Here is a 16905-nt window from a genome sequence, read left to right on the forward strand (position 1 = left end):
ACAGTAACTGTTCGGTAAGTGCTTCTTTAGTTTTTCAGTAATTTAGAGTAATAGGTAGAGCTTCAACAATTAAGGAAAACTTTTCTGCTTTGGAAAAAATTAGTGATTGGCTCACTTGGCCCTTTTTCCCTGTGCTTCATTCGACATTGTACTTTTCCTTCTTGATAATACAGGGCATAAACAAAACAAGAACACCAACAACAACAAAAAGCCCCCAAAACTATGATGCCATCTGGCATTAATTTTTTTTGGAAATTCCAACTCTTATTAACAAGTCTGCATGATGAGTCTTCATGAGCTGTCCTCCCATGATTTATGTGTATTTTTCTTTCCTGAGTTTATATAATAAGATCATCAGTGAAAAGCTCATTATTAAAGTGCTTCCACACTTCCAGTAAATGTGAGAATTTAAAAGAATGCATACTAATATTAAAATAAGAAGAAATGAGAAAGAAAAGATGGTAATTTATCTATTGTTAATGTCCAGTTGCAGATTAGCTTCCAAGTAAAAGCATAAGCAATTTGACACCCTGATATTAATATCTACACACCATTTGTTTTATGGACTCACCATGCATTTGCTGGTTCTTACACCCTAGGGGAGGAGTCCAAGAGCGTATGGACAGAAACTGGAGAGAAAGATTAGGGATCATTAGGCAGATTCCAGATTATTAGTGCTGTTGAAGGGAGGATTGAGCTGCTTCAGGAAGGAACAAGCTTTCTGTCAGTGTGTGGGTTTGAGAATTGGCGGAACAGTTAGTAGTGAGGGTTCAGGCAGTGGGTGGGGGCTGGACTAGATAATCTTTAAATTCCCCGTGTGCTGGGATTCTGATTCTGAGGTGTCAGAATGGGAGCAGATGATAAGTTCTCAGGATCATCTTGGGGTTATGGAATGAAGAGAATGTCTTTTCGAAGTGAGTTTCATGTTTTCTTTGTTCTAACATTCTTTTTTTCCTTGCCCATATCAACCAGAAACCCCTCAGTTCCTGCACATGGGTGAGATCATAGACAGTGTAGACATGAGAGCTGAGGTTGGAATTCTTACCCGGAATATTGTGATCCAAGGAGAAGTGGAGGACTCGTGCTACGCAGAAAATCAGTGCCAATTTTTTGATTATGATACCTTTGGGGGACACGTTATGGTAGGCAAAAGGATTTATTTCTTTGAAATCCTGGTTGCTAAATACATGTTTGAAGAAACTGTCAAGTTTTGGGATGAGAAATAAATGGATATTAAAAGTAAATCATGTTTTGTTTCTCAATGACAATGAGGAGGTTTTAGATGATTAAAATAGAATGTAATGACTTCATTTAGTTGGCCTGGACCTCTAGTTAAACCATTTAAGAATTGTTCCATAAGGAGTCAAATTAATATATTGGGAAGAACCAATTACAGAGACAAAAAAAAAAAAAAAAAAAGGCTCTTTGTTGGTATCCATGCATGCGATTTCTGAAAGAATCAATTAGTTTTTTAAAAAACATAGTTTTACCAAAGGGTTAGCAATACTAGCAAGCACATGCAAAATATGTTTCTATAAAAATATTTTTTGTATACAAATGTTTGTTCTGAAAAAATGTTGAGCACTTACTGTATGCTAGGCAGTATTCTATTAATATATACTAATCTGTTGGACTTCTGGGCTGCATTTTGGCTACATGTGTTTTTAAATCACTTTTTGTGCATTCAGTAGGCTGTGGTTGTAAGTAGTAGCATTTCTGTTACGAGAATTTTTTTTTTTTTTTTTTTTTTTTTTTTTTGAGATAGAGTCTAATTCTGTCACCCAGGATAGAGTGCAGTGGCATGATCACAACTGACTGTGGCCTCAGTATCCTGGGATCAAGTGATCCTCCCACCTCAGCCCCGCCAAATAGCTGGGACTACAGGTGTACACCACTGTGCCTGGCTACTTTTTGTATTTTTTTTTTTTTTTTTTTTTTTTGAGACAAGGTTTTGCCATGTTGCCCAGGCTGGTATTGAACTCCTGGGCTCAAGCAATTTGCCCACCTTGGCCCCCCAAAGTGCTAGGTGTGAGCCACCGTACCCCGCCTGTTACAAGGATTTCTGAAATGTTGATCAGTACTATTCCCTTGTTTTTAGTAATATGATTGAAAATCTAGTGTTTAAAAATATTGAGAGTGCTCAAACTTTGGATCACAGAAGAACTTTTAAAAATAACTTAAGTCAACCATCTTATGTGCTAACTAAAACACTGGGGAGAATCTAGAAATAAATAACTATTTATCAGGCTCCGATGGAGGTTATAGAAGTGAAAGAACAAGATGAGACTGGGAATGCCCAAAATATTTGAACAAATCAAAACACTTACGCAGAGATCATTATTGCATCTTTCCTGATTACATTTGCCTTTATTCCTAATTGGAGGCTATTTTTATGGCTCTTTAAAGCATTTGCTTATGTAAACAAGCATTTGCTAAATTATTAACTAGCAATCTGGGAAAACAGGATGCAAAAGAAAATCAAATGTTTTAATAAGTATTCTCCTTTGGTTGTTTTCTGCTAAAACAACATTTTTTGCTACTTCCCCATTCTGAAAAGTATGAGTTTGATTTTAGTACCTTGACTTACAGATAATGAAGAATTTTACTTCAGTCCATCTTTCTTATGTGGAATTGAAACGCATGGGTCAGCAGCAGATGGGGCGATATCCTGTTCATTTTCACCTGTGTGGAGACGTGGATTATAAAGGAGGATACAGACACGCAACATTTGTGGATGGCCTGTCTATTCACCACAGCTTCTCAAGGTGCATCACTGTGCATGGAACAAATGGCTTGCTCGTAAGTAGCTTCACATTAGGTCAACCCGTATTATTGAAATAACTAACTCTCTTTAATGCTTATGTCTTCTCAATTTTATATAAGTAAACTGTTTAACCACATGCCTTGCTCTATCCTGCCTTTTCTGAGCATTCCACGATTTTTCCGTCTGAAGGAAGCCTACCTTTCCAACCACCCAGAGTATCCTCTTTTACATTTAATTCAATTTTATATTTTGTATTTTATTATTTATTTATTTATTTACAATTTATTTTTATTTTTTTTCCCCCGTAGGACCCAAGTAGATTATCCCCTTCAGAGATAAATTAAGCCTGACATTTCACTTTGCCCATTCTGCTAAGGTTCAGACCTCTTTTTCCATTTGTAGTGAACATGCTACACTGGATAGCGCTTGTCACTTAAATCACCATCAGTCTTGTTACCAACGACATTAATATACTTTTATTTCTGCAGATAAAAGACACCATTGGATTTGACACACTGGGTCACTGTTTCTTTTTGGAAGATGGTATTGAACAGAGGAATACTTTGTTCCACAATCTGGGACTCCTCACCAAACCGGGCACTCTCCTGCCCACTGATAGGAACAACTCCATGTGTACCACCATGCGAGATAAAGTGTTTGGAAATTACATCCCTGTGCCTGCTACTGACTGTATGTGAGTAATTGGCAGAGAGAAAATCCCATGCGTCAAGGCCTTTGACTTTCGGCGAAGAGGTTTTGGGGGAAGTTTTGAGTGGGCAGGAGTTTTTGCGAAGAATGTTTAAATCACCTTGGAAAATTCCTTGCAGGGCTGTTTCGACTTTCTGGATTGCTCATCCCAACAATAATCTGATTAATAATGCAGCTGCAGGCTCACAGGTAAATAATGTTAAAGTGACCTCAGATGTTTTAATGTTTTTCTTGTTTATAAATAGTCTGGCTTATTTGGATTTAATGTCATGTGTGCTAGTGTAACCCAAGCATGACATTGTTTTCTGGTACTACTTGTTTAGCTGAGAGCAGGATATGGCTGAGATGGTTATTCTATTTCTCGTAAATTCTTTGTGCCCATTAATATAATATCTTCTTTGTAATTTTTTTTTTTTTTTTTTTTTTTTTGAGATGCAGTCTCGGTCTGTTGCCCAGGCTGGAGTGCAGTGGCGTGATCTCGGCTCACTGCAAGCTCTGCCTCCCGGGTTCATGTCATTCTCCTGCCTCAGCCTCCCGAGTAGCTAGGACCACGGGCGCCCACTACTACACCTGGCTAATTTTCTGTATTTTTAGTAGAGACAGGGTTTCACCTTGTTAGCCAGGATGGTCTCGATCTCCTGACCTCGTGATCCACCTGCCTCAGCCTCCCAGAGTGCTGAGATTACAGGCGTGAGCCACTGCGCCGGGCCTGTGCCTATTAGTATCTATGAGTTTAATAAGAGAGATGCCAAAGCGGGAAAAGAAGTGGACTAATCACCAGGGTTATGTTATTTCCAGAGTGTATTTTTGGTGTATTAGGTACAACCTTTCTGGCTTCTCATATTTAAGTCATATGTGGCCAAGTAACTGATAATTTCAATTTCAGGGTGTTGATAAAAATAGGCTTAGGTCAGGCGCAGTGGCTCACACCTGTAATCCCAGCACTTTGGGAGGCCGAGATGGTTGGATTGCTTGATCTCAGGAGTTCGAGACCAGCCTGGGCAACATGGTGATACACCCCCGACCCCCGCCTACAAAAAAAAAAAAGCCAGGTAAAGTGGTGTGTACCTATTGTCCCAGCCACTTGGGAGGCGGGGGTGGGAGGATACTTGAGCCCAGGAGGTGGAGGCTGCTGTGAGTCAATATTGCGCCACTGTACTCCAGCCCAGGTAACAGTGAGACCCCGTGTCAACAAAAACGCACACGCAAAAAAAAAAAAAAAAAAAAAAAAACAAAGCCCACAAAAAACCTTAGCTTTTCTTTATGAGAATGGATTATTTTGGAGAATACCATGACAATTGTCACTCTGTTCGGGGGCACACCCTTTTGTTGAATGTAAGGCTTTATATACACATGGGAATTTCATTTCCTTGGGAAAGCAGCAAAACTCATTATGATGAATTAAGACACACATGAGAATAAATTTTAAGAGACTAAATGATATTTTTGGGTAGTAGAAATGTCCCCTGGATAAGTTTGGAGAAATTTGTATTTATTATTGAGAGTTTTAGTGTTATTAAAACTGCTAATTTAAAACCTAAATGAATCTTTTTTTCCCCCTGAGACAGGGTCTCGCTGTCTCTCAGGTTGAAGTGTAGTGGTGAGACCTTGGCTTACTGCACCCTCTGCCTCCTGGGCTCAAGCCATCCTCCTACCTCAGCCTCTGAGTAGCTGATACTATAGGCGCATGCCATCACACCTGCTGATTTTATATATATATATAATATATATAAACCATATATATATGGGGGGGGGGGAGAGAGAGAGAGAGAGAGAGAGAGAGAGAGAGAGAGTAAGAGAGTGAGAGGAGGTTTCACTGTGTTGCCCAGACTGGTCTCGGACTCCTGGGCTCAAACCATCCACCTGCCTTAGCTTCCCAAAGCGTTAGGATTACAGTCATGAGCCACCATACTCAGGCTAAATGAATCTTTTCTTTCTTTTTTTTTGAGATGAAGTCTCGCTCTGTCCCCCAGGCTGGAGTGCAGTGGCGAGATCTTGGCTCACTGCAATCTCCCCCTCCTGGGTTAAAGCGATTCTCCTGCCTCAGCCTCCCAAGTAGCTGGGATTACAGGTGCCTGCCACCACGCCTGGCTAATTTTTGTATTTTTAGTAGAGACAGGTTTTCACCATGTCGGTTAGGCTGGTCTCGAACTCCTGACCTCAGGTGATCTGCCCGCCTCGGCCTCCCAAAGTGCTGGGATTACAGGCGTGAGCCACCGCGCCCAGCCGCTAAATGAATCTTTTAAGATAGTATGCTATCGAGATTGTAACTGTATTGAAAACTGCAATAAAAAAATATGAAATTTGCAGTGATGCCTAAATATTCATATTTATACTGCATGGCTACTTAAGTTTTTAAAAGGAAATAAATACCTAGCATTGTTTGCCAAGATGAAGCAGAAGATTAGCTGAAGGGAGTATTTATTTGAGAAAACAAAAAAGGCATCAGTGGATGATGGTTTGAACTCATGTCTGTTATTTTATTTAAAAACATAAAACATAATCTGAAAGTACCTGTCAATTGAAGATTCTTATTTGACAGCGCAGAAACCCAGATATTTGATCATTTTAGGTTTTCATTCATTCATTTTCCATCAAATATTTGTTGAGCCTGTATGAGGTTTGTGCTAGAGTTTCTAACTGGAAAGTGAGTTTTTGAGTAAAGATGACCAAGAAGTTGATGCACAGCCATCTTCTGATCTATGTGACATTACGCGTCAACAGCCAGAACAAAGATTTCTTTTAGCTCTTTTTAGAAGTCAGGGCTTGAAGATTAAAGCAAATTGCCGAGAGTTCATGAAAAATAGAAGGTGAGGCTGCTAGATACCCTTACTGTGGCTCATGTGAGAAAAGAAGAAAGCATTGCATGTATGTTCTTCCTTTTTATTCTGTGAGCTGTTTATTTTCTCTCTAGAAGAACTGTTCCAGTAAAAGCTAATTTGGGCAGGGTTTTTCCTCCCAAAGTAAATCAAACCATTTTTTCATTGTACCTTTCCACTGCCTTTTACAAAGCTCCTTTTACCTATGTTGACACCACTATGTTTTAACAGGAAACAGTGCTACCCCCCTTATCCCCGTCCCACTGCCATCTCCATCTCCATCTCCATTGCATCCTAGGATGGTCCACTCTGCCCTCAGTTTACAGGTTATGGTATGGAGTTTTCTTCTGACCCTCCAGGTCTTATCCTGTCGACTTGTCTGTTTTGTGCCCAGAAGAGTTGAGGTAGCAAACATTTTTCAGAGTAGTTTGTTTTATTAAGACCCATTTGTAAACTTTTATCATGGAAAATGTTACACATGGCATTCATTTTGGTGTGTAGGTATATATATATGTTTTCCATAATTCCTCTCTCATCTCTCCTCCCAATGGACTCCATTTGTTACAGCTAGTAAGTACTTATTAGGTATATTATATTTTAATTGTCTCTATATTTCTTATTAGACTATGAGTTATTTGAGAATAGTCTTACTATATACCTGGCACATAGTTGGCACTGAATAAATGTGTGCTGAATTTGAATTAATGCTGTCCATTTACACTGTATGATTAAGTTTTAACAAATTATTTAATCAAAGTTCCATCAAGTGAAGTCGTCCTTCACGTTGGGCTGATTTTTAATTGAGTTGTAAAATAAAGAACTGTCATGGGAATTAACATTTTTTCCATTTTTATGTCTCATTTTGAGTGTCAAAAAATTTGAAACTGTTCTGTTCCTATTAAGGTCAGTAATAGTGAAATTGAACAGACAGGGCCCAGCCTGAGACAGCATCCTGATTCATACGTGTGGTGTTTTTTTTTTTCTTTGGCAAAAATTTGCCTCAGGACAGGAAGGGCATTAGACTTGTTTGAAAGAAGTCAGTGATCTCTGCGTGCTGGTGGACAGTTGTTTAATAGGCATGACTCATCTATTGAACAGGTTTAGAGGTAAACAGATAAAAACCATATTGCTTAACGGCTGTGCTGTCCTGGTCACATGGAAAGCTGATTTGGTTTTAATTCTGCATAACTTTTAATGTAGATAATGATGGAAAAGTTTTGAAAGTGAATTTTTATACCAACCAATTATTTCTCTTTTGTCCAATCCTGCAAGCAAAATTAAATTTGCTTTTTAAAAAAAATACGTGATATAACCACTTTGAGATGTGTGTATAACTTTTTATTGTCAATTCTGAACCTGCAATAATGAAAGGTTTGGGTGAAAAAGATTAAACTTGCTGATGAAGCAGTTAGTTTATGAGAGGGTTTCATAGATATCTGTATAAATCAGGCTTTTAATGAGCTTGTCCTTTCATTTGTAGGATGCTGGGATATGGTATTTATTCCACAAGGAACCTACTGGGGAATCCACTGGATTGCAGCTCTTGGCAAAACCAGAACTCACTCCATTGGGTATATTTTATAACAACAGGGTCCATTCAAATTTTAAGGTAGGCTTCTAAGTTTTAACAATTAGTACATGTGCTAGACAGTGTAAAAGATAAACTATTGTGATTATATTTTAATCCACTTTGTGCTGCTGTAGTAGAATATCACAGAGTAGTTAACTTATAATGAACAGAAATTTATTTGGCTCACAGTTCTGAAGGCTGGGAAGTCCAAGATCAAGGGGACAGCATCTGGTAAGGGTCTTCTTGCTGTGTCATCCATGGTAGAAGGGCAAAGAGAAGTCAAGAGAGCAATAGAACAAATTTGCTGCCTCAACCTTTTTTATAATCAGCATTAATCTATTCGAGAGGGTGAATCCCTTATGACCTAAACACCTTAGGCTCTACCTCCCAATACTTTTGCACTTTCTAACACATGCTTTTTGGGGGATATATTCAAACCATAGTAGATTATAGCTGAGAAATGTCAGTTTTTGGTAGAACTTGTCATCAGAAAAAGTAATTTGTAATTAAAAACAGACACCTAACTCCTCCTTGTTCAGGATATATATAGAGCATTCCATTTATACATACCTATTGCGCATACAGATATGTGCAACACATACATGCACGTGTAACCTGAATAATTACATAATGGATTTGATTCATGTGTCCTCATGCTCTCTCTTGTTTCTTCTCTTGCTTCATCTCTTCCTCCCTCTCAACTTCTTTCCAATCTTTAATGTCATTACCTGTTTCTAGGGAAGTACACATTAAATAATATGCTTCTGGGGGTTGATAAACATAATTCATCTCTTCTTTTGATTCACAGTGGCTGGTAGAGTGTCCTATTAGGCATTATACTAATTATATAAATAGTGAAATATTGCTTAAGAATAGTTGACCTAATTTAAAATGATACAGATCAAGTAACCTAAAGGCCATTAGGAGTTTCAATTTTTTCACGAAATTTGGCTCTAACCCTTCACCCCCTGGTGATAAATACATGTGGTTTATTTTGTGCTCACAAGGAACTTTAATGTTTTTGTTACACATATAATGCCCAGATCCTTTACCCTGATGTGACCCACACCACAGTTCAAGGAATATTTTGCATTTATGATACTCAGAGGATCCTTTAAAAACCCAAGTGTGTTACAGTTTGAAGAGCTTGGAATCACTTGATGAAGACTTGAGGAATAAACTATACAAAACTGACTTTTGTGAGCTGAATAGTTGGTTAAGTTAATGTTTATTGAAAGTAGCATTTCATAGTAGAAATCCTCAAATTTTCTTAATTGTAAATGGTATAAAAAGCACCTCATTCTAATTGATTTTTTTTTTTTTTTTGAGACCGAGTCTTGCTGTGTCGCCCAGGCTAGAGTGCAGTGGTGTGATCTCAGCTCACTGCAACCTCTGCCTCCTGGGTTCAAGCAATTCTCTGCCTCAGCCTCCTGAATAGCTGGGATTACAGGCGTCCGCCACCGTGGCTGGCTAATTTTTGTATTTTTAGTAGAGATGGGGTTTCACCATTCTGACTAGGCTGGTATTGAACTACTGACCTTGTGAACTGACTGCCTCGGCCTCCCAAAGTGTTGGGATTAGAGGCGTGAGCCACTACGCCTGGCCCCATTCTAATTGATTTTTAACATGCAGTAATTTACTCAATTAATAAGAATATTACATTTAAATGACATGAGTGGATGATTAGGTGTTAATTTGTTAAATTTGGAAATGACTGTCCAGGATAATACTTTATAGCCAAAGGAGATTGAATTCTTGGAGTACTCAAAAAGAAACATGCCATTTTGGAATAACTATACACATACAAAGCACACACCCACATGCATGCACACATACACACTGGTCCTTATGGCTTCAACTGCTGATGCCTCCTGGGTCTGTACTAGTCCAGGTTGGTCAGGCTTATCCTACTGCCTACTGAGTACCCTTTGAATGTCTTATGGACATAAATAAAACATGTTACAAACTAAAATTCTTATTTTTAGGCCCACACCTATTCCCATATGTCTGTTTCAGTGAATGAAACTACTACTCAACTGTGGCCTGAACTAAAAATATATGAGCTTTTATTGCTTTCGTTCCCTCACCCACAGAATTTTATGAATTACAAAATGTTATCAATTCTACCTAGTAAATAATTCTCGCTTTATCTGTTTTCCACTGCTAGTATGGCCACAAGTCTAGATCATCTTTATTTCTCTTCTGGATTACTGGAATCATCTTCTACCTTATATGTCTCCTCTTTTTTTTTTTTTTTTTTTAAATCCTCTTTCAATCCATTATCCATGTTATAGCTACAGTGTATTTTCCTTAACTCACAGTTGGTTACGATGCATTTATTAAATTCCTATTGTCCTGACTTCTGTAGCACATCAATTCCATGTGATCTGATGTTTGCTCCTCTTTAGTCTTCTCCATTATATTTCCTTCCTTCATACATTCTTGTTTGTCCATCAAAGTTTTTTTTTTTTTTTTTTTTCCTGGCTATTCCATGCTCTCTCGTCATCTCCAGACTTTTGTACAAACTATTCCCTTGAGTTATTTTCTTTGGCTCTTCAGCTCCTTCCTCCCACCTCCTCCCCTGCACCACCAATCCATTCTTTTGCTTGATTAATTTCTCTCCATCCTTCAGGTTTCAGCTTTAAGAGGTCACTTCTTTTAGGAGACATTCCCTGAATCCTCTCACCTCCACCCACAAAAAAGGCCTCCTCCAGATGCCCTTCTCTTCTGCCCAAGCCTCGTCTGCTTCCTTTATCATATGCTTATCGTTTTGGATTGTAATTATTTATTTAATTGCATGTCTTTCTGCTAGTTTTTGTGTTAGCAACAACAAGGATTACATTTTTCTTGTTAACTAATGTATAACACTGGGTGCCTACCAGTAAGTATTTGTTGAATGACTAAATGAGTGAAGTGAGTTCAATGAGTAGAAAATGTCCAGGAAAGTAGCTGTTTTTTACAGTACCTTTGCTGTTGATTCCCTGCCCCACTTTTTTTGGTAGAAGTGATAAGCTAAAATCTATTTTCATGAATCATTGTATATGTTGTTGTAAGTTGGGATTCATATTCATTCCAGTCCGTTATTTATATTTTTCAGGCTGGCTTATTTATTGACAAAGGTGTCAAAACGACCAACTCTAGTGCTGCTGACCCAAGGGAATATCTCTGTTTGGACAACAGTGCAAGGTAAAGCTGGCTGTATTAAGTCACACCCAAGCTATACCTTGTCAAAGCAAAACTTTCCAACTGGAGCTTATTGTGCTGTGACTCTGGTAACACATTTAAAATGAAGTTTTAAAAGTTCATAAAAGGGTTTTTTGAAAACTACTTATTCTGTTGTTCCAGGTCCTGTGACTGGGCTTTTATCTTATTGAAATACCAAAAAGGCTGATGTTTTTCTCCTTTTTCATGGCTATAAATAGATGCTAGAGAGAGTTGCAGAAAGAGAAAGGAAAAAGAGGAGATATGTTGAGAAAGTTTCCAAATTTGGTGTGGAGTATGATTCATTGAAAAATAAGTTAAACTAAGATGTTTAGTCTGATCCTTGAAAAACCAAACCATATAGAATTTGTTCTTCGTGGTCAAAATGAACACTGCATTTAATATTTCAAAAGGAATGATCCTGAATTTGATAAGCAACCTGGTTCTGGTTGAGTCCTTTGTAGCCTCAGATTACATCATAGCCAGGCTCTAGTTTACTTTCTTTTGTAATCACAAAATGCATTAGATATGGATCCGCATTTCAGTACAGTTCTCTTACATGCTATATGTGAGCCAAAATAAAGAAAATGTCCCAGATGAAAATAAAATTTCCTGGAAAAGATGGCGACTTAAAGTCATATTCAGTAGAAACTGTACATATTATTATTTTCCATACTTCAAGTTGATTGACCAGTTTATGGAGTTAATAGGGCGCTAGATTTAATAGGCTTTGTTGACAGACACTTAGGAAAAGAATACCAGGGCTCATTGTTCTTCAGAGAATCAAGTAGGAAGCACACCATAGGTTGGTGAGCCTGACTTCAGGGTGAGGCAGATTCTTGCGACACTTTAATAAGACATGAGATCAGAAGAAAACCGGGGAAAGTCTAGTGGGTATATTACTCATCAGGATTCCTCAAACATCAACTTGATCCTGAAATATTTTGATGCAATGATCAGATAGTATTTGAGAAACCCAGAAACTGTGGGCATTTAAAAAAATAAACACAAAGTACTGGATACCTAAAAACTGATCAACAAATGAAGTGAAAAAATAGAGGAGATAAACTTAAGAAGAACAAAGAAAAAAGAGTATATAGATGACAACAAATTATGAACTAAGAGGAGAATAGTAGTTGGCAAATAAAGAATTCTATCTAGAAGGTTACTGCTGCTTTTTCAGTTTTAAAGAGTTTATTATAATTGGTAGAACTAATGTAATTTATTATAATTGGTAGAAAGTAATGTCTTCTTTGCTTAGCGTTGCCAGAAAAATCCATAAACACAATTGGTTCTCTTCCCTGCCTTAAAAAATTACTTGTCTATGTATATATATTTATGTATAAGTATAGTAATGTGTGTATATATGTACATGTATTTATATATATGAATAGAGGAGTAAATATATTTGAGTTCATTGATATTTTAATTAGACTTGACAATAAAACAATTTACTCATAATGGCTTAAGTAGTTCCTTACTAGGTGTGTGTATGTGATATTATGAAAATGGTTATCTTTCTTCTCTCCATTATTTATTTCCCTTACTAGTTTATAATTACATATATATTGATAAGGAATTGGACTCCATTTGGAAATTGCTATTGAAAAGAACTGATTATAGCAGAAAAGTAACAAGAGCTTGTGCATATACTGAACTAGTGTTTTGAATATGCTCATATATATATATATAAATGCAATTTAGACATGGCAGAAATGATAAAAACTAGCATAAATGAGTAATAAACCAGCTCATGTATTAAACACCAGGCTTAGAGGATCCAGAAGATATTTAATCTGTTCCTCAAAGAGGAAGTTGACTCAGCAGTTAATCAGGGCCAGGCGTGGTGGCTCACGCTTGTAATCCCAGCACTTTGGGAGGCCAAGGCGGGTGGATTACCTGAAATCAGGAGTTGAAGACCAGCCTGGCCAACACGGTGAAACTAAAAATACAACAAATTAGCCGGGCATGATGGCAGATTCCTGTAATGCGAGCTTCTCAGGAGGCTGAGGCAGGAGAATCACTTGAACCTGGGAGGTGGAGGTTGCAGTGAGCTGAGACTGTGCCACTGCGCTCCAGCCTGGGCAACAAGGTGAGACTCTGTCTCCAAAAAAACAAACAAACAAACAAAAAAACACCTGTTAATCATGTAAGCCTTTCCTTGTGTCTTTAAGATGTGAAAATATAGGAATCTAGAGATGGAATATTTCAACTCAAGAAAGCTCTTGGTTTGAATTAAGGAAATTTCATCTAAAAGAGTGAAAGGGCGTTAGAACCAACTAGTACATTTAAAGCAGAGGACAATTAAGAGACGGTTGAGCAGTGTGCTGAAAACTCAACGATGATTTAAAAAAATCAGGAAAATTAACTATTTTCTATATGCCAAGTGGGAAAGAAGATGGAAATAATGGGTATCAAAGCAAATGGTCAGTTACTGATTATTTTTTTTCCCTTCCTGTACAAGCGCCTGGGCGCTGTGGGGGTGTCGTGATTGATTTGTATTGATAGGAAGTTCAGAAAAGTTGAGATGGTTACAGCAGAGAATCAGATGCTGCCTTATAGTACTTGTTTTTTTTTTTTTTTTTTTTTTGGCTTTCTTTTAGAACAATGTGTCTCCTTTCCAGAACTCTTCCATCTGCTTGGTATTATGTAATGACTACAAAGCTGTTTGGCAGAAACTACAATGCCAGAGAATAGATGTTGGCTTAGAGTCAAACTTTTTACCTCTTAAGTCAGAGCTAGTTAGGGTAAGGGGACTTGGGCCATATAATCTAAAGATGGATATGATACTCTTTACCTTTGCTGCTACTGCCCCAGTTTATACCACAAGTGCATCTATCTGAAACACATGAAGATCCTTCTGACTGGTCTCCTTAGAGTCCATTCTCTATAATACATTCTTCAAATAACAGTCAGTGATCTGTTAAAAAAACAAAAAAGAAATTTGATCGCATCCCTTCCTTGATTCCATGCTTCCATTTACTTCCCATTGCATTTCCAATGGAGACCCAGATCTTTACCTAACCCTTGCCCTCCTCTTTATTCTGTGTCCCTTGCTTCTTTCTCTCCAGCAGACTTCCTTGCTATTCCTGAACATGCTAAGCTCTCTCATGCCTAAGGACATTTGCACTTGCTATTCTCTCTCCATAACTGCTTCTGCCATCATATCCATTTAGTGAGCACCTACTGTGTGCCAACAGCTGTGGTGTTAGCATTAAGCAAATGGTATTTCCTCACTGGTTGAAAATCTCTACCTGCTGAATTGGTTTTTGAAAAGCTGTGATTTTTTTTTCTTCCATTTGTTTTGTAAGATTAAGATAAAAATGATTTTTTTTTTTTTTAAATAGGTGGCCTTATGGGGCCATCTGAGTATTTGAGTATCATGTATTTGAGTATTTGAGCATGATGGGGCTGTTTGAATATTTGAGTTGTTGTAGTGGACAGTTTTTGACACCAAGTGTTTTGACCTTTTCACTAAGGTCCTTGTAACTGTTTTAGAGAGAAGAAAAAGAAAAGGTGAAGTTCAGTCTTTATAATAAATATGTTAATTAAATGCAGTCTGGCCGGGCACGGTGGCTCACACCTGTAATCTCAGCACTTTGGGAAGCTGAAGTGGGTGGATCACCTGAGGTCAGGAGTTCAAGACCAGCCTGGCCAACATGGGGAAATCCCATCTCTACTAAAAATACAAAACTTAGCTGGGCATGGTAGCATCTGTCTGTAGTCCCAGTTACTTGGAAGGCTGAGGCAGGAGAAATGTTTGAACCTGGGAAGCAGAGGTTGCAGTGAACCAAGATTGTGCCACTGCACTCCAGCCTGGGTGACAGAGTGAGACTCTGTCTGTCTCAAAAAAAATAAAACATAAAATATAAAAAAATACAGCCTATTTTAAATTTAGGCATTTTAATGATATTAAACTCAGTTTTGTCTATATGTAAACACTTAACCAGCATACAACTCAAATTATACTCTAGTTCACATATATGTATGTTGAAATATATTATTAATTTATTAAATAAGTTTATATTAGTAACATGTACCTTAAGGATTTGCAAAGACATGCCAGACTTCTTGATCTGGGTGTTTTTGGAAATGATTTTTATGCAATAATATTCTGCAGTGTCCATTTTAATTGATTTTTCAAAAACGAACTAAGAAGATATAAAAGCAGTTGGTTCTCTGGAAACTTGTGTGTAAATAAATGTAATTTCTTCTTTGAATCTTTAAAATGTAAGTAAGTTGTATCTTAAGAATTTTTCATTTGTTTTGGTCAAATTTAAATTCTGCTTCTTGACAGCTAATTCCTATGGCTTTTGTATTACATTTTTTTAATTTCTTTTTTTACCCCCTAGATTTCGACCTCATCAGGATGCAAACCCTGAAAAACCACGTGTTGCTGCTCTAATCGACAGGCTCATTGCTTTTAAAAATAATGATAATGGAGCTTGGGTCAGAGGAGGAGATATTATCGTTCAAAATTCAGCGTGGGTATTCTCAACCAAGTTATTATATGATGACACTGATGTATTTTCAGATTTTTTTTCAAGTGGGTAGCATGAAAGCACAGTGATGATTCTTGGAATCATATTATTATTTTTATTATGAATAGACAGGACAAGCTCTAAGGAAGTATGCTAGAGTTAAAAGACTACAAATGTTTGAAGTAGTCTCATTCTGGTGCCTTTTTTTTTTGAGACAGAGTCTTGCTCTGTCGCCCAGGCTGGAGTGCAGTGGCCGGATCTCAGCTCACTGCAAGCTCCGCATCCCGGGTTTACACCATTCTCCTGCCTCAGCCTCCGGAGTAGCTGGGACTACAGGCGCCCGCCACCTCGCCTGGCTAGTTTTTTAAATATGTTTAGTAGAGACGGGGTTTCACCGTGTTAGCCAGGATGGTCTCGATCTCCTGACCTCGTGATCCGCCCGTCTCAGCCTCCCAAAGTGCTGGGATTACAGGCTTGAGCCACTGCGCCCGTCCTCTGGTGCTTTTATTGGAACAGAACTTGTTCAGTGACATGAGAGTTTTTGATGAAATTGAACAGAAACCGGGAATTTAACTTGATATACAAGTATGGTCTTTGTCAGAGAGCTAAATAAAACTACCAGGATCTTTTCCCTTCATCTTGAAAACTCCTTAGTTTTTCTGATGCTCTTCTATTGCCATTCAAAATAAAAGCTTTATAATTTCACCTCAGTAATTATGTCTTAACTACTTGGATCTTTTCCCTTCCTCTTGAAAACTCCTTAGTTTTTCTGATACTCTTCTATTGCCATTCAAAATAAAAGCTTTATAATTCCACCTCAGTTGACTTATGCCTTAACATGACTTGAGGCAGTAAGTATCTCACTTTTTTTCCCATTTGTATAATTTTAGGAGTAGTCTCATGCATGTTGAGCTAAGATTTAGTGTTCAACAGTCTAGAAAAATGTGTGTGTGTATTTTTTTTTCTGGCACTGAAATTAGCTTCTTGGCATTTCACGTCATTTCTGCCTTTTTTCATCCAAAAAACTGATATTGTGTTGAAGCTGTAGAAATGGCTTCAGAATCATATACCACAGTCTAATTGTTTTAAAAACATAGTTATGAAAATAATAATTATAGCTAATACTTTGATACACTGCTTACTGTTTGCCAGGCACTGTTCCAAACATTAGAAATTATTATTTTTTGAGACAGGTTCTTGCTCTGTCACCCAGGCTAGAGTGCAGTGGTGCAGTCATAGCTCCCTGCAGCCTCAACTTTCTATGCTCCAGCAATCCTCTCACCTTAGCCTCCCGAGTAGCTGGGACCACAGGCATGTGCCACAACTCCCTGCTAATTTTTAAATTTTTGGGGGAGACAGGGT

The 16905-nt window shown here is 37.8% G+C and overlaps 1 protein-coding gene across 1 annotated transcript in view; it reads left to right on the forward strand.

Moving 5' to 3' along the window:
- CEMIP2 (cell migration inducing hyaluronidase 2) overlaps positions 1–16905 on the forward strand; it is an 85682-nt gene that overhangs the window by 36080 nt on the left and 32697 nt on the right. Inside the window, exons 7-13 of the mRNA XM_007969485.3 lie at positions 973–1142; positions 2590–2799; positions 3253–3458; positions 3592–3661; positions 7772–7900; positions 10959–11047; positions 15415–15546. Coding sequence (XP_007967676.1) covers positions 973–1142; positions 2590–2799; positions 3253–3458; positions 3592–3661; positions 7772–7900; positions 10959–11047; positions 15415–15546 — 1006 coding nt within the window. The remainder of the gene's footprint in view (positions 1–972; positions 1143–2589; positions 2800–3252; positions 3459–3591; positions 3662–7771; positions 7901–10958; positions 11048–15414; positions 15547–16905) is intronic.

The sequence above is a fragment of the Chlorocebus sabaeus genome, chromosome 12 (assembly GCF_047675955.1).
Source record: "Chlorocebus sabaeus isolate Y175 chromosome 12, mChlSab1.0.hap1, whole genome shotgun sequence".
In the NCBI taxonomy this organism is placed as follows: Eukaryota; Metazoa; Chordata; class Mammalia; order Primates; family Cercopithecidae; genus Chlorocebus; species Chlorocebus sabaeus.